Source organism: Perognathus longimembris, chromosome 3 (assembly GCF_023159225.1).
Source record: "Perognathus longimembris pacificus isolate PPM17 chromosome 3, ASM2315922v1, whole genome shotgun sequence".
NCBI classification, from domain to species: domain Eukaryota; kingdom Metazoa; phylum Chordata; class Mammalia; order Rodentia; family Heteromyidae; genus Perognathus; species Perognathus longimembris.
Genome location: NC_063163.1, coordinates 20879667 through 20901730, shown reverse-complemented (window position 1 = coordinate 20901730; position 22064 = coordinate 20879667). Strand labels below are relative to the sequence as shown.

Genomic DNA, 22064 nt, shown 5'->3' with positions numbered 1-22064 from the left:
TTTCTTATAGGTAGACCTTTTCTTATGGACAGAATTTGGAATAGGAATATAGGAGAATTTCACTGTTATTTAGAATTTTTTGCCCATTTTCTCCTTTGGCAAAATTGTCTTATTCTTCCTATAACGTTTTGATCATATTTGAGTCTCTCAAAACAACATATTTATACAAAAAATCAGTGTATTTAGTGAAGGAGATAAAATATCCTCCATAAAAACTCTTCAGCCCTTAGGTTATGGCTCAAGAGATGGAACACCTCCTTAGCAAACACAAGGTTCTGAGTTCAAACCCTAGTTCTAACCCCTCTCCCCTGTGTTCTTTACAGAAACGGTTTCTGTTAAATTTTTTACAATTCTAGTTACATAGAGAAGAATAGGAGGATGCAAACCTTTCCGCTCCTTTCCCTTCCCTTCCTCCACTGTACTCTTGGGCAGTAATAGAGAACCTTTGTTTTGTGGGCTTGCCTCTACAATAATTCTCCTCCCTCTTCTCAAAAGCCTCAATGCTGAAGAACAATGTGGAACATTCTTTCTTGCAATAGACGTTAATTGTGTTCTTAGTTGGGATCTTGCTGTCACAGCCACAATAACTGTGTCATTGTGTGGGGAGGCTGGGTTACAGTAGAGGTTGTGCAGAATAATGAATGCTGTTTACTCGTGATGTGTCGTCCCCAGCATCTGTGGCTGAGAACACACAGTCACTGTAATTCTTCTGGCTAGTGATCAAACTGATATAAAATAACATCATCTGTAAGCAGGAGATACAGTCACAAAGAACTACTGACCTTTTTTTTTAAGTATAGAATTTTTAATGAGACCTATCTAATAATGAAGATTTAAGGGGTGAGAGCAGCTACAATGTGTACTGTACATTAACCCCTGTTTTGCAGTGTATTTCAGGATGATGTTGACCTTTGCAGAGCTGAGAGAACAGGGAGTACATGTCTGTGCTCTGGCCCAGAGCAGTAAGGGTTGCAGAAACACAGAAACACAGTTGGATCTAAGGGATATACAGGACTATGTCAATTGAGAACCACGTTTCAGTCAACATCCGGCCATGGAACTTGTGGATTCTGAAAGTGTTAGAGTAAATAGTTGCCCTCCCATTCTTTTACCTACATAGGAAAAGACACACACACGCACACACACACACACACACACACACACACACATATACACACACTTGTTGGAATGTCGTGGGGCTTACTTAAGAATTCTTGCTGAAGTAAGAGGAAACTTCTTGATCTTAAGTTGTAGTTTTCAAGGATCTACAAGGATCTCAGTTTGAAGCTGATTGTTTACTTGACTCTTCACATCTCTGGTTTCTTCCACTCCCATCCGGGAGTTAGAGCTCTTTTCAGCTCTTCAACAGCTCTTTTGCATCACTCATTAGAAGATGCCTGAGGGGCTGGGAATATGGCCTAGTGGCAAGAGTGCTTGCCTCCTACACATGAAGCTCTCAGTTCGATTCCCCAGCACCACATATATGGAAAACGGCCAGAAGGGGCGCTGTGGCTCAGGTGGCAGAGGGCTAGCCTTGAGCGGGAAGAAGCCAGGGACAGTGCTCAGGCCCTGAGTCCAAGGCCTGGGACTGGCAAAAAAAAAAAAAAACAAAAGATGCCTGAGAAATGTATTTCAAATGCTCCTTCCTTGTGTTTTGTCAAAATTCTAGTAAATATAAACCAACATATTGCTCCCAGTGAACTTTAACTCATCGTTCCTTTTTTCTTTTGGTCTCTTTCTTGGTGTCCTGATTAGTATGTATGTAACTGATTGCCTTTTAGGGAATGTACAGTTTGGCTGCCACATGAAGTCCTATGAAGAGCCAGAAGATGATATTTGATGTAATTTACTCTTTTTTTTTTTATGACATTGGGGGTCTTTTTCAGGATCCTATAACTTAGAGTTAATAAGGAGGTGATGGTTTTGGAGAGGGGAAATAAACCAATTAAGATAGTTAGGTCATTTTAGTCATTGTGAGTCATTGTTACTTTAAATACATCCATATCAAAATAGTATTAATGCATATAATCTAACTTTTCAGTTACATGTAATATTACATATGCTCTTCAGAAAACTTGTATTTAAAAAATTTGATTTGAGAACAAATGTATTTTTAAAAATCCAAGTTATGACAAGTAGTCTATAGCTGTCATTATATTTTGTTGTAGAGATCTGTACCCTACTTTATATATCTTTCTTTCCCCCCCTAAAAACTGTTTTGGGCTCAAGGCCATTTGGGAACAAAATAATCATTTCAAGTTTCTTCTGAAACTTGGACAGAAAATGGACAGAAAAAGTTTAGGACTATGAATGTTAGAACTGAAAACATTTTCCATAACTTCTGAAGACTAGCAGGTTTTTTTTTTCAGTTTAATACTTTCTTTTAATACAATTCTTTTTTTATATTAATACAAAACATGTCTTTATTCAAAAGTAGAAAACATTCTAATGTAGAAACTCAAAGTTTCATTTTCATGCAGGCCTACTGACTTTCAAGGTGAGATTGATGTGTAAATTGGTGCTTATTCACAAGTTGACTATTTTTATACATTTTTCCTTAGATAAATAGAAGTCAGTTTAAAAGTTGTTTCAGTTTTCTTTCCCCCCACTTTAAAACTTTTAAATTTCTTCCTTTTCCCTTTCTGACAAAGCCACATCTGCTTCTGCATAGCTAACTACTGCTGTTTTTCTGCTTCTGTGACAGCTAGCCGATGGCGGAGTCTCTTCTCTTCAACTGCCTCCCTGGCCTTCCCTTATAGTCCTGTTGCAAGACTCAGCCCTTATAGCAATGGCATTAATACTCCCAGCTTCTCTAAAACCTCAAATAAAGCAATACTAACACCTGAAAAAACAGGTAATATTCCAGTGTCTTGACCAGTGCTTGCTTTGCAGTTTAATCACTACACACAACTCTGACATCCATCTTTCACTTACAAAGCTTGAGGGTAATCTTATTATATTGGAGAGTTTTTTGTTGTGCACTTAGTGTTGATACAAAGAGATGTTTGCTCTCCTACCACTGAATTGCTTGCTCTCTGATGTATGTGGTAGACTGTCTTCCCTCTAGTAAATGAACATTAATGTTGTTGCATGTTTTCAAATGCCTTAAGTGCTTGCATGGCTAAATGTCAAGTATAATTAGGTAGTTTTTTTTTAATGTTCAAGATCACAAGCCTGTGTGTGTGTGTGTGTGTGTGTGTGTGTGTGTGTGTGTGTGTAGTTTAGTTTTTCTGGTAGCTTTTTTTAAGCTAAGATTTTGTAGAGAGAATAAATATAGTATCTTTTTTTTATTAGCTATGGGTCTCATCATTTCTTTGTGTGTTATTCCATTCCTACAGTTTTCTTCCGTTTGAGTATTTTGTTCTTTAGTTCTTTTATCTAAAGGCATTGCTGCTTTATATTCACTTTTATGAGTGACTATAAGTCCCCTGTGCTACTCATTGATTCTGAGGGCTTTGTATGTGTTTTTGTATATTATGTGCTTTGTGTATATGACATTATCTATTTATGGCACTACTGTGTCTATGTAGAGTAGACCACATTAAATTTCAATTTTAAAACATATAACCAGAGAAAAATATGCCTCACTATTAATTAAAAGTATACATGAATGTATGCTCACGCCCTACCATTTATGTAGTTATCATTACATAATATCATAATAATTATTAGTGTTTTTCTTAGTGATATAAAATACCTAACTGGTCTGGTGATGTGGCTGAGGGGTAGAGTGCTTGTCCAGCATGCTTGAGGCCTAGGTTTAATCACAGCGCCTTACAGGAAAAAGAAAAATCCACATAACATGAAATCTGTCCTTTAAACATTAAAGAAATTTAACTATTTCAAACAAAATTTTGGGAGGGGGTAAATTTTGAAAACTGAATTTAAGAAAACAGTAAACAATTTTTTGTACATATGAATTATGAACACCTGAAGATGTACTTATTGTCTGACCTTGAGTGGTGGTATATACTGATAATTGTTTTCTGACATTCTGAAAAAAAGTAAAAGGTATAGCTCTTTTTTAAATTGCATGACATACATCTGTTCTTTAAACGGAATGAGAAGCATATTTCCACTGTTTTTTAGGTTACACTTCCCGAGGCTCGCCTCTCAGTCCCCAGTCCTCCATTGACAGTGAGCTGAGTACTTCAGAACTGGAGGATGACTCTATCTCCATGGGATACAAATTACAGGACCTCACTGACGTTCAGATCATGGCTCGTCTTCAAGAAGAAAGTATGTTCTTTTTAAATCATGAAAGCGAGGTTTTCCAGGTGATCCAGATGTGATGGGGGTGGGGTGAGGACTCAAGAACTTAATGGGAAAATAATTTGGTTATTTCTCTTGTATTGTTTTACTTAGTAGAAGGATGAAGATGAGTTATATGTCTGTCATATGCTTAGGAATATCATAAGGTATTAGGCATACTCTCATAATACATTGATAGTTTTTGGACACCATGTGTACTCTTGTGTATTTATCCGGGAACAGCAGATATTTGTGTTGATATAAAATCATATACCAGGATGTTTTAGCAGCTTGTTTGCTCTAAACTGGGATTAGTTTAGGTGTCTTTCAGAATGAGAATGGTTAAATAAATTGTGATATACAGTGAGGTAATAGAAAGAAACAAACTATTGATATTGTATTTTAGATAGAGCATCCAGTGAATCATACGGAGTGAAGAAAAGAGGATTCCAAGAGATTGAATGTTGTATAATTACACTTATATAACCCTTTGAAATGACAAAATTTTATAAGAGGAAGACAGTTTAGTGGTTGGGAATTAGGAGTGGTACCTGGGGTTTCAGAAAGGAGAGGGAAGTGGTTGTGTTATGAAAAGGCAACACAAGGGATTCTTTTTTGTGGTGTTGTAACTGATCAATATTTTGACTGGTGAGGGATATGCAAATATGTTATGAAATTTTTAACACATATATGAGTAAACTGGGGAAATGAAAGGTGGATTATGTTTAGTGCTAATTATGCTATTCAGTAATTTTGCAAATTATCATTGGGGGAGTGATGAAGCGCATATTGATAATTTCTAGCACTGAATGTGAGTTATTTTAAGAAAAACCATTAAAATATATTGATCTAAGTGTGGTAGTAAATGTCTGTATTCCCAGCATGCAAGAGGCCAAGACAGAAGGATTGCAAGTTTGATAAGACTAGTCTAGACTACAGAGTAAGACATTCTCTCAAAATAAAAAATCAAAACAAGACAAAAAATGCATTGGTATACCTCTAGATAAATGGTTGTTGAAGAGTAGAAACTTGGAAATGGGACAGTCTTTCACTGATTCTGCAATACAGTTACAAGTAATCTAGGTGTGTGTGCTACTTCACAGACATTACAAGTGGCACAGGAAGATGTAGACGACAAAACTGAGCTTTGGTTGTTTGGGGGTTATCTTTTCAGGCTAACTGACATAGAAATAGCCAACTGTCATTTAAGCACACCAAGCTTTCACTTTCTGAATTAGCAAAGCTACTATGATACATGAAAACACTTGTGCAGGTTTAATAAGGTACCCTTAGGAAGGTTATTATTTTGTATCACTATTGCCAAGAAATGTAAGTGCTCATTCTAAAAACATACGGCTAAAAGGTTGGCTGTCAGTTTTTAGTACTTAAATAGTCTGAAAGACTGCTTCTAGAAGAAAAGTTGTATAGGCAATCACTTAATGAAAAATTTGCACTTCTGACTATTTTTGCATGGTTTCCATTTAGGATGCCCTACAATATTAAATATTTTGGAACATAGTATTAGTAACAAATAGGAATAAAATATTTGATTATGTTAGGAGGTATTTCTATGTCATATTTTAAACTTTCCTTCTCATTTGAAAATATAGGGAGCAGATTATCTTCTAACTTGGGCAGAGATTTGATTCATTCTCTTAATTCAGAGAAAAGGAATAATGATGGATATTTCTTCCTAATTTCTATTTTTCTAAACATCTCCAGATTTGAAAAGGGTTGCGGGGATAGTCATAGGTACTGTTTGGTGGCACTGTGGCAAGTATATTTAATATTTATTGGAATGGAGGAAATGTTTTTGCAATATTGAATTTTCTAGTATTAGTTTTCTATTCCATCATAAATATATTTGTTTTGGAGAATGGGAATTAATAAACTAAAAACCTAGCTCCAGGAGTCATACTTAAAAAAGGTATTGGCATATATTTTTATCAATATGATTAACTGTAATTCAATGTTAGCTAGTTCAACATATAATACTATTTGTTGTTATGTTCTATAGGTCTCAGGCAAGATTATGCTTCTACATCAGCATCTGTCTCGAGACATAGTTCCAGTGTGTCACTGAGTTCAGGAAAGAAAAGCACGTGTAGTGATCAAGAATATGATCGATATAGTCTGGAGGACGAGGAAGAATTCGATCATTTGCCACCACCCCAGCCTCGTCTCCCAAGGTGTTCACCTTTCCAAAGAGGAATTCCCCATTCACAGACTTTCTCCAGCATTCGGGATTGTAGGAGGAACCCCAGTTCTCAGTATTTTCCTTCAAACAATTACCAGCAGCAACAGTATTATTCACCTCAAACCCAGACTCCAGATCAGCAACCAAATAGGACCAATGGAGGTAGGTTGTACATTACAATCTATTTTTAAAAAAATGGTAAGTGTTTCTCCTATTTATTAAGTTCATCTTCAAGACCTTATTAATTTTTGGGCTTACAAATTTACATCTGAAATCAACCATGTTTCAGTTACATGTCCCAGAATTATTTTCACTTCAAGAGGACTACCCAGATGTGAGCAGCTTAGAAGGTATAAGTATGAAACATCTTTGTGTTATTGCTAGTTTTACTGTAGTATGGAAAGGGTTGTACAGGTTGAGGAATTGGTGGCTGTGTCACATACAGCCAAAAGTACTGAGTTGTATCCATCTTTACCTTTCACAAAGCCACCAACCTCTTACTGCCTGTTCCTAGATCAGGGTAATGATTGACATCATCATTAAGCATCTAAGGATGCTTAGAAAGGATGCTGCTGTAGCATATCCAGATTTAGGGAGAGTTTGGGTTGTTTATGCCGACTTCCTGATATCTAAAATTCAGATCTCTGTTGCAGAGGTTCACTCTTACTTGCCTTGGTAATAGGGTGCTAAAGGCACCCTAGTGGAGTATTTATCATTCTCTTCTTTTTTCATGTTTTTATCATTTATTCTCCAAAATCTACATACAGAACAATTGTATGATATTCTAAAGCTGTTACAGTTTTATACTTTTCAAGTGAATCCCATAAACTAGAAGAGAAGCAAGCAGCTTAAAATTTTTTGTGTTTATATAATTATAGCCTTCAATTATTATACCATATTATCTCTTAAAAGTTAGGCCTAGTAGTGCTCAAATATTTTCTTTCTCTGTACTTTCTAGTGAACTAAGGTTATTTGAAGGTATTTATAATAGGAATAATTGCAAATTTGAAAGCATGTCAGCTAGGGATTTTGACCTTTAACTTATTAAAAAGCTTATAACCATGGAATGACAGTGCTGCATTCCTGGCGTTTACTGGGTGCTGTTATACCATGTTAGAATCGAGAATCAGGCTCTGGAGTTGTTTTCAGTCACCTGCTTTACAACACCGCAGTTTAGCCACCGGGCAGGTGCTAGCTCTGCATCTTGATTAGTATTGTGACTGGGATTACTTTCCTCTATGCTTCTGTCTGTGGCACCTTAGAAAATTGATATGTGCTTTCATTAAATACTGTTTTGAAAAGGTTAGGTTTCCCTTAAACCTGTGCTGTGATAGGCTTCTCAGGGACATGGAGACCTACTGTAATGAAGGGTCTGTTTGTGGGATTTTATTTTTCTTAGATGATCTGCTTTCTCCATACAAATATAAAGGCAGATTTCTGTTTATGACTAATTAGCTTAATAGCAACGGCTCTGAGGTCCAGTAGACCCTAAGTTCTAGTCTTTCTTGCCACGTGACCTTCCCGTGATGAAGTTTTCCAAGTTTCATTAGCTTTAAGATGTGAGGAAGATAATACCGATCTCTTAGAAAACTGTAATTTTACACCAATCATCTGCTGTGTATTCTCCCAACCTAAGTATGTTTTAAGGAATAAATTAAATAATGAATGTTTCATTGCCTGGGTAAGTGTTCTGAATAAAATTTGTCTTCCACTCCATCCACTCTTTAAATTTATTTTAAACATGTGGCTCATATGTATGAGCCTTCATTTGCTAGAATATTACTTGAGTATTATTTGAACAAAATTGAGAAGAATGGCAACTTTGAAACTAATCTAGCAGATATTTTCTAGATTGCCTTAATAACACATAGGAGAAAATAATGATTAGCTGTCTTCCATCCACCTAAAAATACTCAAAAATAAGATGAAATACATTTGTATATTTACTTCTTCTGTAGCTCCTATACTTTATTGCTCCAAAAGAAATAGCATTAAAAATAGTTTGTCAAATAGTAAATAACTTGTCAGCTATCAAGAATAACTAAATCTTGCAGATTCTTTTCCAACCTTCCTGCATCTTTTCAGACATAGCAGTGGTGTTATGTGGTCACTAGCAGTTCAAGTATCTTCCTACATACATTCTTTTGTGACTTTGATTGTCTTAATAACTTAATCTCTTTGATTCCTAAAGATTTCCCAGTCTGCTCAATGGAGTGCTCAGATTTTGCTGTCTTTATTTATGAGCACATTCAATTGAATTCTTTACTTGGTGTGTTCTTTGAGCTTCTGGTTGCATCTCAGTGCTTGAAGGTGGAATTGCTATCTTAGGAAAAGAGAACTAGGACATGGCTTCTCGTTCCTTGAACTTTAAAGTGTGTGGTTATTACTGATTCCACATTGTTTGACAAAGAAGTGAACTTCACATCCAGATGGTCTGACACAACTTCAAAATCACAGCTTAGTTCCAAGAGGCATAGTGGCAAAATATTTATATGTAGATGGCTTTAGTTTTAGGAGTATATGTTAGGATTAAAGCTTTGTGAAATTGGCTTGGTAGTTAAATAAATAAATATTATTTTAAAAGACTGATGCATTTTAGATTACCAGAGATGAGAGATATAACCTACAGTAATGTGTAAACCTTGACTGGTTTGTGGCTTAGGGGGAGAAACTTAACTCTTAAAAGACTTGGAAAATTTTGTGTTTGGGTTATAATGTTGTTAATTTGCTTCCATGTTACTGAAGTGTTCTGATCCTTTAGAGTTTCCTTTTTTCTCCTTCCTCCTTCCCTCCCTCCCTCCCTCTCTCCCTCCCTCCCTCCCTCCCTTTTGTTGTTGTTGTTGTGGAGCTTGAACTTAGGGCCTGGGAAGAGTCCCTGAGCCTCTTTGTGCTCAAAACTAGCACTCTACCACTTGAGCCACAGTGTCACTTCTGGTTTTTGAGTGGTTAATTGGCTGCTAATCATGATCTTCAGATCTCAGCCTCCTGAGTAGCTAGGATTATAGGCATGAGCTACCGGTGCCCAGCTCCTATAGAGTTTTCTATAGAACCCTGTAATAGTTATGGTTAAAGAATCAAACATCTACAATTTCAATTTTGTTTAACTACGACAAAAATATGGCAAAATGAAATCAACTGATAGACCTAGGAAGACAACATATAGGTATGGCATTCTTTCCAATATTTCTATATATTTAAAATTTTTTGTAGTAGTTAGAAAACAAAAATATAGAAACTTAATTTTCTAATTAATGCAATATAATTATTTCCTCCCAGATACTAATACATTTCCTTCCTAGTTGCCTTAAATAGTACATAGTAAAAGTAATAGAGTCTGATTACTGACTGAGACTTGCCACATAAATTTTTGTGATGTCAGAAGATTCTGGAGTGGGTAACCCTTTTTCGGCCAAGGGTCATTTATATATATGTATATGTGTATATATACATATATATGTATATATATATAAAACAATTGAGGGTCATAAAAATACCAATATAGGGAGAAGGCCATAGACAACCAAGAATTTGTATCTCCTGTCATATATGAAATTGTTTCTCACGCCTTATGTGGCCTAGAGGCTCTAAAATATAGGTTCTGTTCTTTCTTAATTCTTCACTTCTACATATTCTTTACATAATGTATGATACTTGTTCAATATATTGTTTGCTGTATGAGACTTTAAGAGGAGTTTGGGAATAAAGATTGTTCAAGGTAGACCTCAAGTACAGCCCAGGATGGAGCTCTGGTAGAGTGCTTGCTAGCACGTGGGAGGCTGTAGGTACTCACTTCAGCATTGTGAAGGAGGAAGGGTACATTAAGGAAAGGAAATATAGTAGATTCTTCCCTCCCCCCACCCCCCAGCTGAGGCTTTGTTTTCTATAACTTTTTACCTGCTGTGATCAGGATTAAGTGTATTACATGCAAACATCTCAGAAATGATCCATGAGTTTTGAATAACTTTTATTATGATAAACTTTTGTAAGGAATTTTTAGTTCTTCCCATCATAACTTAGAAGGAAACTGTCATAGGTATGCACATACATGAAAAAAATGAGTTTATGTTTTGGTATTTCCCATGTTTTCTAACATCTATGAGGACCTTGGATGGGACCCCTGAGAATAAGGGAATATTGACGTAATGAGGAAAATACCAAGAAATAGAACAATCAGAGGCAGCATTTGTGTGTTATTTCTCTAGAACTAGCACAGGTCAGGAAATGTGTGAGTGGCAGATACGTCAGCCAGGAAGTGCAGAGAAAAGCTGTACTTCTTGGAGGGATACTGTGCTAATTCTTAAAATATTAATAAAAATTATTAGTAGGTTGGTATGAGCCTTGGAGGTTTTTAGGAGTGTGGGTGGAGTAGAGTTGGACCGATTTAATCCACAGCTAGCAGACAGTGCTTGTGTTCTAGGAGAGTGGAAGTGCTTATTTGGAGGAGGGATTGGGGGAGCAAGACAGGGACCAGGAGGACCAATGAAGAAGATGTTGTGAAAATGTGGGTGACAAATAATGAGGTTTTTATCTAAGAAGATAAGGAAAGATTCACTGGGCAGAAGAGAAAGAATTTGGAATCCTAGGTGGTGACTGTTGTAACTGGGTTCTATGTAATGTAGAAGAAACTGTGTGAAAAGGAGAAAGAAAGGAGTCCAGTCTGTGCTCAGTATTCCAGTATACAATTTGTTTTCTGAGCTTGCTTGACATGATATATTCTTTTATTTGAAGCAGGGGAAACGTAGCACTAAAGAAAACAACAGCCTGGGGGGAAAGTTTGTCTGACTTCTGATTTCAAATCTTGGCATGTTGAGATTTGTGTATGATTCTCTGGTGCCTCTTGGTGGTAGAAGATGTGCTTAACAAGAAGGAAATCTGGGCATTCTCTGGGTCTTTTTATTTTCCTTCACATTTTTTTTAGTATCAATTAATTGGGCAAGGGGCTTTCATTTTGACATGTCTAGTGTCATGCAATGTACCTTGATCAGACTCCCAATCTCTGTCACTCTCATTCATCCTCTTCCTAAACCAGTCTCTGCAGTCTTCATTGTTCCCAGTACATAAAATATTTTGACTTGGCTGGGCACCTGTGGCTCATGCTTGTAATCCCAGCTACTCAGGAGGCTGAGATAGATCTAAGGATCATGCTTTGAAGCCAGGCGGGGCAGATAAGTCCCTGTGAGACTATAATCTCCTCCAGAAAAACTAGAAATGGTCTGTGACTCAAAGTGGTAGAACTCTAGCCTAGAAATGGCTTTGTGGCTCAAAGTGGTAGAACTCTAGCCATTCACAAAAGACCTCAGGGACAGTGCCCAGGCCCTGAGTTCAATCAAACCCCACAATTTACAAAAAAATTTTTTTTTGACCATATTAACTCTCTTGTTCTTGTCCCTCTCCTACTAGTGCCCACATCCACGATAAGGCCTGTTTAATATTCCTCTCATTCATTTATTTTGGTATATGTCACTTGTGCACAGGGGTTTCACACATCACACATACAGAGTATTTTAATCAGATTGACCTTCCTCATTCTACTGCTGCTTTTTGTTGTTGTTGGTGGTCATTGGACTTGCAGTCTGGGTCTGGGCACTGTCTCTGACCTTTTTCACTCAAGGCTAATGTTCTGCCACTTTGAGCCACAGCTCTACTTCCTGCTGCCTGTTTTTTAGCAGCTTTCAGTGAGTTTGCTCTCTCCACTCACAGATACAATATATTTTGCAAACAGTTGTTGGCAAACTGATGAAAGTTAAAACTTTCCAGAAGTTGATGTCATCATGTTGATGTGATGAGTGGATAAACTATCCATCGATTTGTTAATGTGTTTCATTTTGGTGTGTTAGCAAAATATTCAGTGTTAGTTTAGACTCTTCTTTATAATTTTATTTTTATTTATATATTTATTTTGGTCTTGGTACTTGGGCTTGAACTCAGTGTCTGGACACTATCCCTTAGCATTTTACACTCATGGCTAGTGCTACCACTTGAGCCACAGATCTACTTCTGGCTCTTGGTGGCTAATTGGAGATGAGTCTCATAGATTTTCCTGCGTGGACTGACTTTAAGCTTGAATCTTCAGATCTCAGCCTTCAGAGTAGCTATGATTACAGGGTTGAGCCATTGGTGCCCAGCATTAGTCTCTCTTAGTTTTGACTTTTTTATTTTAAATAAGCACAAAACTTTATTTTTGTGTTCTAATTCTAGCTTTATGTGATAGAGTTTTGTCTAGTTACTGAGTAGGATCAGCCAGCTAATTGATTAGCCAGCTTTGATCTCTTTACAGGACACTTATTTCTTTTGACAACAGTCTACCTCTGCTTAGAATTCTGCTTACAATGTAGTAGATTAATTCTGTTCTCCTATTCATAATGCACATATTTTTTAAAAAGAAAATAAATAAAAATTCTAAGTTGCTCAGTAACAAAAAATATGTTATTATTAATGAATAGATTTCTTTTTGGGACAACATCACTCCTTCCTTTGCTCTCCCCTAGTTTCCCTTCCTTGCCTACAATTGTGTGTTTTATTTTCTTTTGAAAACAAGTGTTTCAATTGTCAAGAAATTTTAACCTAGTGAAATGTTTTTCTCCTCCAGATAAGCTCCGAAGAAGTATGCCTAATCTAGCCCGGATGCCAAGTACGACTACAGCCAGTAGCAGCATTAGCTCTCCTGTCACTGTGCGGAACAGTCAGAGTTTTGACTCCAGCCTGCATGGGGCTGGGAATGGACTTTCAAGAATACAGTCTTGTAGTAAGTACAGCAGCTTTTAATGTTCTAATAATTTCTAGTCATAACGCCATTTCTTTTTTTTTTTTACTTAAACATACTAAAGGATTTTGATGGGGGTTGCATTGATTGTGTATGTCATTTTTGACAGTAAAGCCATTTTCACAATATTGATTCTATCTATCCATGGACATGGAAAGTCTTTCCATTTCTTGGTGGCCTCTTTGATTTCTTTCTTCTGATTTTTACAGTTTTCACTATAAAGATCTTTTATGTCTTTGGTTATGTTAATTCCTAAGGTTTTTCTTTTGTATTTTGAGGCTATTGCAAATGGAATTGTTTTCATGATTTCCTTTTCTGCTTGTACATTGTTGGCATACAGAAAGGCTACTGGTTTTTTTGTTTGTTTGTTTTGTTTTGCTAGTCTTGGGGCTTGAACTCAGGGCCTAAGCACTGTCCTTGGCTTCTTTTTGCTCAAGGCTAGCACTCTGCCACTTGAGCCACAGCGCCACTTCTGGCCGTTTTCTATATGTGTGGTGCTGGGGAATTGAACCCAGGGCTTCATGTATATGAGGCAAGTACTCTTGCCACTAGGCCATATATCCCCAGCCCAGGCTACTGATTTTTTTGTGCGTTAATTTCTTCATTGATTACCCTCTCACATTCTCCTAAAAATTCATAATGGATATTATTTAAGGAATATTTGTAATAAATTTGTCTTTTCCTTTCCATAGTTAACAACTACTAATTGTCCCCTTGTTTTGTTTTTACAAACCATTCTCAGAGCAACTGTCAAAAAAAATCCCAGTGGCTTCTAAGTAAGTAAGGGTTTGTGAGAACCCAGAGATTATTCAGTATACCAACAGGGAGAAGGCTATGCTTAGAACTAGCTTCTAAATACTTGACTGGTATAGATTTGAACTGTACAAGTCCATGTATGGACAATTTTTTTCTTTTCTTTGGGAGATTGGCTACAATCTTAAAAACTATGTGGATGGATGGAGCCTTGTAACTAAAAAATAATGGAAAAATTAAGAAAAAAGTTACATGTGCCACTAATGCACAAAATAGACTACTTTTCATCATCTGTTATCATAAGTATGCATAAATCGACTATAAAAGTTTAAAACTTATTAAAGTTGATGCACACTCGTACAGATCATACAGGTCCCTATTTGCAGGCAGGATAAATGCAAACAAATGCAAATATGAGGAACTAAATCATAACTGCCTAAAATTAACTGAAGAAACACTGGGCTACTGTGATAATTTCGTAGCCACATCCTGTTCCTGTTGGTGAGCTGTGCTCCATGACACTGCTCATCTCTCTCTGAGCGATTCTTCTCTCCAGGAAGTTGTCACAGTAAAAAGTGATTCCTTGCAGTTTTCAAGAAATTTCCTGTAACTTACAGTTAAAGAACACTTCAATGAGAAGTACAGTGAAACTTTCATTGTATGAATACATGCACAGACTAGGTACTAATCCTTTGTTTATATTACTGGCAAATATTTAGGCCAACAGGAGACTGCTAACTAGATTTGGGCAACTTTCAGGTTACAGTTGGATTTTTCACTGCACAGCTTTATTTCTCCTGACTCCCAGGTGGCTCAGGGGTCGCCATCAGTTAGGCACTCCTCAGTGCTGCAAACTGATGGAACTGGAGACTCTTGTCAAGGAATTTTCTCCTACTGAGTGGTATCTGGAATCTGAACTTTTACATAGAGACCTATGCATGTCATGCATATTTTCCTAAGATGGGTGATAACTCACATAAGCATCATTTTCTCTTTTAGTTCCATCACCAGGACAGATTCAACACAGGGTCCACAGCGTGGGACATTTCCCAGTGTCTGTCCGGCAACCACTTAAAGCCACAGCCTACGTGAGTCCAACAGTTCAAGGCAGCAGTAGTAATATGCCTCTATCCAACGGTGTACAGTTGTATTCCAACACAGGAATCCCAACCCCAAACAAAGCTGCAGCTTCGGGGATCATGGGCCGCAGTGCCCTTCCCAGACCTTCACTGGCAATAAATGGGAGTAACCTGCCTCGGAGCAAAATTGCACAACCTGTCAGAAGGTGAGGGGCTTTAGTTTGTTTACATGCCTTCCTCTGCAGTTTGACAGTTCAAAAACTGCTCCAGGAACCAGCCTCACATTCCTTTGGCTCAGTGTCACCTTAGTTAAACTTAAGTCATGCAGGTCACTGTCCTTTCTGGCCTGACTTGTATAGTCCTTTCTTGGGAAAGTGATGGGTTTAAGTCCTGTGTTGCTTAAGTTCCCTTCTCTTTTTCCTTATCTTTCCCCCCTTACTCCCTCATCACTTCATTCTTGGCACACTCTTCTGTTCGCTTTTGCTTGAGTTTATGAAGCCTTTGTAATTCTTCTGTTCCTGAAATTATGTGTATAGCTTATTCCTGGCCTCTGTCAAGATTTTGCTCACAGTAACTCCTCTGTCCAAAATTGCAAGCTGTGAAGGTGGAGGGTCATTGATTCTTGGGTTCATTGCTGTGTATCCCTGAAGCCAAGACTGTATGCCCTGTACTGGGTAGGATATCAAACAAATGTGGAAAATGTGCACCTCCCTCCCCCAGTTTTGAAAAACCATCTTAGTGATACTCACATAAGCCTTTACTAGGGTAAGTTCAGTAGTCCTTTTAGGTACTTTTTTTTTCTTACCTTCAAAATCTTAGGTTCTTTGCAGTCACATTTTAGACAAGCCCCTGATATATATATTTTTTAATTGTAAAGGTGATATGGAGAGGGGTTATAGTTACATAAATCAAGTGATAAGCACATTTCTTTTTGAACAGTGTCACCTCCTCCCTCATTTTCTCCTAAAGTTTCCCTTCTTGACTTCCCTTCCCCGTAAGTTGTATAGTTCATTGCCAACATAGTGTCTAGTGAGTACCACTATTGAATTAGTTTACCCTTTGTCCTACATTTCTGTGTTTCCCGTTCCCCTCTCCAAGTCAAATAAACGTATATACAAGACAAAAGGTACAGAAATAAAAAAACAGACAAAAAGGAATAAACCAATTTTTAAAAAGAAAGGAAAAAAAAAAGAACCACAAATAGTATAATTAAAAAAAAACCTCTTGTTTCCATTTCTTGGAGTTCATTCTGATAAGCATTATTTTCCCTGATTGTAATGTAGCCTCTCCAACTGGGTATCATAGAATGTCTCATAGTGGGGAAAACCAAATTTTTACCAGTGAGTGAAAGAGAGACTGGTGATGGGAAAATAGTAAAGACAGAGGTCTTATAAGGGATAATTAGGATATGAAGGAGGAGAGAAGAACCGAGGTAGAAGTTTGAAAGGAATTTCGGAATACATACTTTTTTTCTTTATGTATCTTTCCATAGTTTTGATTTTTCTGATTAAAAGCAATGACTGTTCAGGTCACAAACAAATTCAGAAGCTACTGAAAAATAGAAAAGTAAATAAAGCCTGACCCATAATTCTACTATACAGACAGAAATCATTGGTTTCGATGTTTAGCCAATAAAATTTTGTCTTGTTCTCTTCACCAAATTCAGAGCTGTATCATGTTTGTGGCTAATCGAATCATCTAATTTGATGTCTATCAGTTATTGAGGCCTCTTCATTTATCCTAGCACATAGAGCTCCAAGGAGGAAAGGTTGTTACTGCCAGACTATGAGAGGGTTTGTCCACAAACACCGTGTGTTACTATCTTTTAAAAATGCTTTGCAAATATGATAACACAGTTTTTATTATTAGACCGAAAATTTCTGCATGGACATTTGGTATATACATTCAACGAAGTCACCATTTATTTACTTATTTGTTTTGCCATGTTTTCCCCCACTGCATTAATCTTTTTCCTTCTGAACTCCTTATACATGATGCTGCATATTAAGCTGTGCATGTGAAGCACGCGTGGCCCTGTGCCATCACTGAGGCTCCAGCAGGCCAGCATGTTCTTTGAAAGCCCAGAAACATGAAACTCGAGGCACACTTTGGGCCGTGCCAGGAGCATGTCTTTGCTGGGTGGAGAAGAGATCAGAGTGAGACATGAGACTCACAGGAATATTAACACTCTTTCCTCTTTTCATCTCTTTTTAGTTTCCTGCAGCCTCCAAAGCCCCTATCTTCACTCAGCACATTGAGGGACGGGAATTGGAGAGATGGCTGCTACTGAAGCAGTCTTATGCACCCTGGAAGAGCAGGAAAGAAGTGACGATGAGGGTGTGTTACCTAGCTGGCTGGGTAACAGTGGATGTGGGGATATTCTTTCCCTGTTGCATTTTAACACATTTCCTGCATTGTTTTTCAATGGACCAATCACCAGAGACTAATGATTGCACTTAATATTTACCCGAGGTACTGCAACATTCTCAAACCCGTGGTTGCAGTATTGTGACACTTAGATCTAGGAAGTTTTTGTAGACCTACTCTGTACCTGAATACTTTTTGAAAGAATTGAGATGTATCAATAATGCTTTGCCATATGATTTTTTTTAAGTAACCTGTCCAATTTAGTTACGTGTTCTAAACATCTTTCCATTACATTCTGGGTTTTTTTTTAATTATGTACTTTGCATTTATACAACTAGGTTCTATACCATATGCTTTGAATTTTACTTTTTTATAGTTTACAGGAATTTTATTTTTTTGTGCCTATTTCTTTTTATGCCTCTGTGAGCCACTATGGGACAACTGAAAATTTTGTGCCATAAAAATATTTTTGTGGTAAGGTACTATTTTTTTAGCTCTAGGGATATATCAACAAAAATACACCATACAATTTGAGACATAATTTTATGTTGAATGAGCACAATGTACTCTGAAGCATTACAAGGAGATATAGCCAGACAGCAGAGTTAAATGGTCTTGTCTTTTTTCACTGTTAATTTATTGTTGTACATGGACTTCATATTTATAATGGCATCCCAAGCTCATTGCACTTAATACCGGCAATGTTTGCTACTCTACCACAATTGATTTTCAATACTTTATTACAAAGGATGAAACTGTAATGTTTTATTAACAATGCTTCTGGAAATGAATGCATTTTAAAGCAAATAAATCTTTTTGATAGACCTTTTACAAAATCCATTTGCACTAATGAATGCTTTCTTATGGTGAATGACTTACTATTTGTTACTGTGTACACTGCTGTTTTGGAATGTTCAGAAATAAAGACTCTATTTCAGCAATAACAGGTCATGCATGACTGTGCAGCATGAACCGTGGGAACCATGTGTCTGGGTTTCACTGTCATCCTGGAAAGAGTTCTGTGGGCAGATGACTTAGATTTTAAACAGGTACACTTAGAACACTCACACCTGTGAAAGCTGTTTCTTGTCTCTGAAATACTACTGATAAGAAATGTGAGGCTTTAGTTTTGTAACAAGAGTTGGGTCTTGCTTAGAAAGGCCACCAGAACTAACGTCCTCTTGCTCGGAAAACTGGTTATGAATGAATACTTTCAGGGAAATTTTTATGTCTTATGGGAGCTGAATTTGAAATACTTTCTTAGTATTTGTAAAATACCAAAGTGCTGTCAACATTTCAGCAAATGGATTTATGTTAGGATTTAAGGAGATTCTACCTACAGTCACTAAGCATTATTAAAGTAGTTTTGTTTTTGTGCTTTTACATATAATTCCATCTATTGTATCTGAAAGGATTGTTTTACAAACAAGCTTACATTTAAAGTTAAGTGTGAGTGTAAGGCGATGAGATAGGATTTTTGTCTAACGCTATAAGGATTTTGTATAATTCATCCAATTTAATTCTAACAGTCACCTACTGCTGATGAAGATGAAGATACTGAGTCCCAGTATGGTCACACCAGCCTCTGGAAAAGTTAGCTGGCAAGTAGTGGTGCTAGAATTCAGATTCTTTTCTTTTCTTTTTGCCAGTTCTGAAGCTTGAACTCAGGATGTGGGCACTGAGCCTCTTTGTGCTCAAGGACAGTGCTTGAGGAACACCACTTCTGGCTTTTTCCGAGTAGTTTTTTGGAGATAAGAGTCTCTTGGACTTTTCTGCCTGGGCTGAGTTTGAATGGTGATCCTCAGATCTCAACCTCCTGAGTAGCTAGGATTACAGGCCTGAGCCACCAGTGCCTGGCTTAATTTAGTTTCTTTTAATGAAAAAGAAATTGTTATTCTGAGTTTCTGCCCTCTACTAATTATACTTTCTTCCTGTACACAGGTAATTTTGTTTATGTAAAACATCATTTATATATTCTGAGGAAGTGGAAGATTTAATTTATTTTCAGTTTGAATATTTGCTTTATATTCAGAAAAGTTTGTTCCCCTCTTGGAATAAAACAAAGATCCCTTCATCTTGTAATCTATATTCTTGCTGGGGGGAGAGAATGTAATCCAAAATAGTTATGTAAATCTCAGTATGTTGGATCCCAAGTGCCACGGTGTGGGTGGGAGAGATCTAGTAACAAGAAAGAGGAACAAATACCGGTGGGGAAATGTCATACTATATAAAGAATTGCCTGGATCAGTGCCATTGTAAACTCACACTGAATAAAGACCTGGAAGAGAATTAACTGTGCAGATTTTTCTCTTGCAGGTCTCAAGAACACAAAGTAGGGTCAGTGGTTATTTTCATAGTGTCCCCCACCTCCATGGTGATGTGCAACTATGATGCTGGGGAATTGAATTTAATACATCACACACACCAGATGTCCTAGGGCAGCAGATCTGTCAAAGGATGGTTCCCACACTAGCAGTGACAGCGTCATTTGGGGGGACTTGCTGGATTCAGATCTTCTGAATCAACCCTGTGTATGATTGCAAACTCTGTTTGGAAAAGGCTTCTGACACCAATCTAATTTCCAAAATGGTTGTACAACGTTATATTTTTTTTCCAGCAGCGCATGAGGATTCCAATTGTACATCCTTGGCGTTTCTTTTTAACTGTTTAGTTTGCATGTGTGCAGTAGTCTATATTTTTTTAGTTTTTTATAGTTTTTCTGTTTGGTGCCATTGTTCATGCCTGTCATCCTAGCTATTCAGGAAGCTGAGCTCCAAGGATCACTGTTCAGTGTGAAGCCAGCCTAGTAATGAGTCCATCTCCTATTAACCAGCAAAATGCCAGACTGTTGATATGGCTCAATTAGTAGGGTGCCAGCCATGAGCAAATTAAGATGAGTTGTGAGTACTAGGCCCTGAGTTCAAGGCACGTTATTGCATGAAAAGAATTGCATTTCCTTTATTGTTCGTGATATTGAATACCATTTACATTCATTTATTGAACATTTATATATATTCTTTCATGGACTTCTGTTCAGATTTTTTGCCCATTTTTTCCTTGGGAATTTTTTTTGTATGTTCTGCTATGTCTTTTGCCATTTATATGCATTCTAAAATATCTTCACATTAGCTTGCCTTTTAATTCTCTATTATGAGTTGAATTGTTATTTTCATATAGTCCAATTTTCCATGACTTGTAAGAGTAGTTCTTTTTCAGTCTTATTGAAGGAATATGTCTTTAGCTTGGGATTGGGAATGTATTTTCCTGAATTGTGTAAGTTTATTATTTTCCTTTTTTCTCTTAGGAGCTGTTTTGATTTGATCTTTGTGTATTGCATGAGACAGAGGTTCATTGTAGTCTTATACTTTCTTAGTGCTATCAACACTCAATGAAAACACTCTCCTTGTCACACAGCAGTTGTCCTCCTGGACATCTGTATTTCGACCAGACTGCATTGTAATCATTGTAGCTGTATGAGCTTTCTAAATCGCAGAGCAATCTGCTCTGCTGTCTTGCTTTGCTTCAAGGATGACTTAAGGCCAAGTGCTGGTGGTTCTATAATCTGTGGTGCTGGTGGGCCTATAATCTCCTAGCTTCATTTGAGGATTACAGTTCAAAGCTACCCGAGGCAGGAGAGTCCATGAAACTCTGATCTCCAATTAATCAGCAAAAAGCCAGCAGTAGAGATGTGGCTCAAGTGGTAGAACTCCAACCTTGTGCAAAAAAGCTAAGAGACAGCACTCAGGCCCTGAGTTCAAGCCCTAGTAGCATGTATGTGTGTACATGTGTACACACACACCTTAGATTTCTTTTTACATTTTTGTATACATGTTTGAACAGGCTGGTCAGGTTGCAGAGAATCTGGAATCCTTTGGAATTTCAATAGAGATTATATTTTAGGGAAATTAAATCTTTATAGTTTTGAGTCTTATACTTCAGAGTCTACCTCTCACTAATTCAAATATTCTTTAATCTCTTATTAAAATTGTACACTTTCCATGGAAGATTTGCTCATCAGCCTATCTTCTAGGTATTTGATATTTTCTGCTATTATAAAAATATTTTCTGTGGCTTGTTCTGAATATTTATTCAACAACCTTCAATAAATGTTATAGTATTTTTATACAGTTAGGTGTATGGAAGCTAGGTTGATTTTTTTTTTCCTTTTCTAGTCCCAGTTTTTCTTCCATGCTGATGGATTTCAGTACAATATTAAATATAAATGATAGCTATCTTTTAGTTATGTCCAAAAGAAAAGTTTATTTTTACCATTGAGTTTCAAATTTGCTAATAGTATCTTGTTAATAAAGATACTTTTCTCTATATGTATTATATTTTGAATCAACTTTGCATTATTTAAGCAAATCCGATTTATTTATGAAGTGTTTTTTAAAAGTCAGGTGAACTTGATTTAATAATATTTAGAAATTTTGTCCAATTTTGTGAAATTTCAGTATTACATATCTATTAGATGGTCTAGTGTTTAGGTTACATGATGTTTCTATGATCTGGTTTTATATACAAGTATTCTGCTTCTTAGAGAACTGAGATAACACTTCCCTCTAATAATGGGCGCTTTTATTTCTCCTTATAGTTGTGTCCAATTTTGCTTTATGTCTTTTGTTTTGTTTGTTTTTTGCCAGTCCTGAGTGCT

At 36.9% G+C, this 22064-nt stretch overlaps 1 protein-coding gene across 3 annotated transcripts in view; it reads left to right on the top strand.

Annotated features, from left to right (window-relative positions):
- Window positions 1-18355, top strand: part of Slain1 (SLAIN motif family member 1) — a 39875-nt gene extending 21520 nt beyond the window's left edge. Inside the window, exons 3-8 of one of the 3 annotated variants that reach the window (XM_048341204.1) lie at window positions 2705-2854; window positions 4090-4239; window positions 6269-6610; window positions 13038-13193; window positions 14964-15249; window positions 17258-18355. In XM_048341204.1, the coding sequence (XP_048197161.1) occupies window positions 2705-2854; window positions 4090-4239; window positions 6269-6610; window positions 13038-13193; window positions 14964-15249; window positions 17258-17333 (1160 nt within the window). In that variant the 3' untranslated portion in view covers window positions 17334-18355. The remainder of the gene's footprint in view (window positions 1-2704; window positions 2855-4089; window positions 4240-6268; window positions 6611-13037; window positions 13194-14963; window positions 15250-17257) is intronic. The other 2 variants (XM_048341205.1, XM_048341206.1) reach the window with 2 other exon arrangements.
- The last annotated feature ends 3709 nt before the right edge of the window (window positions 18356-22064 follow it).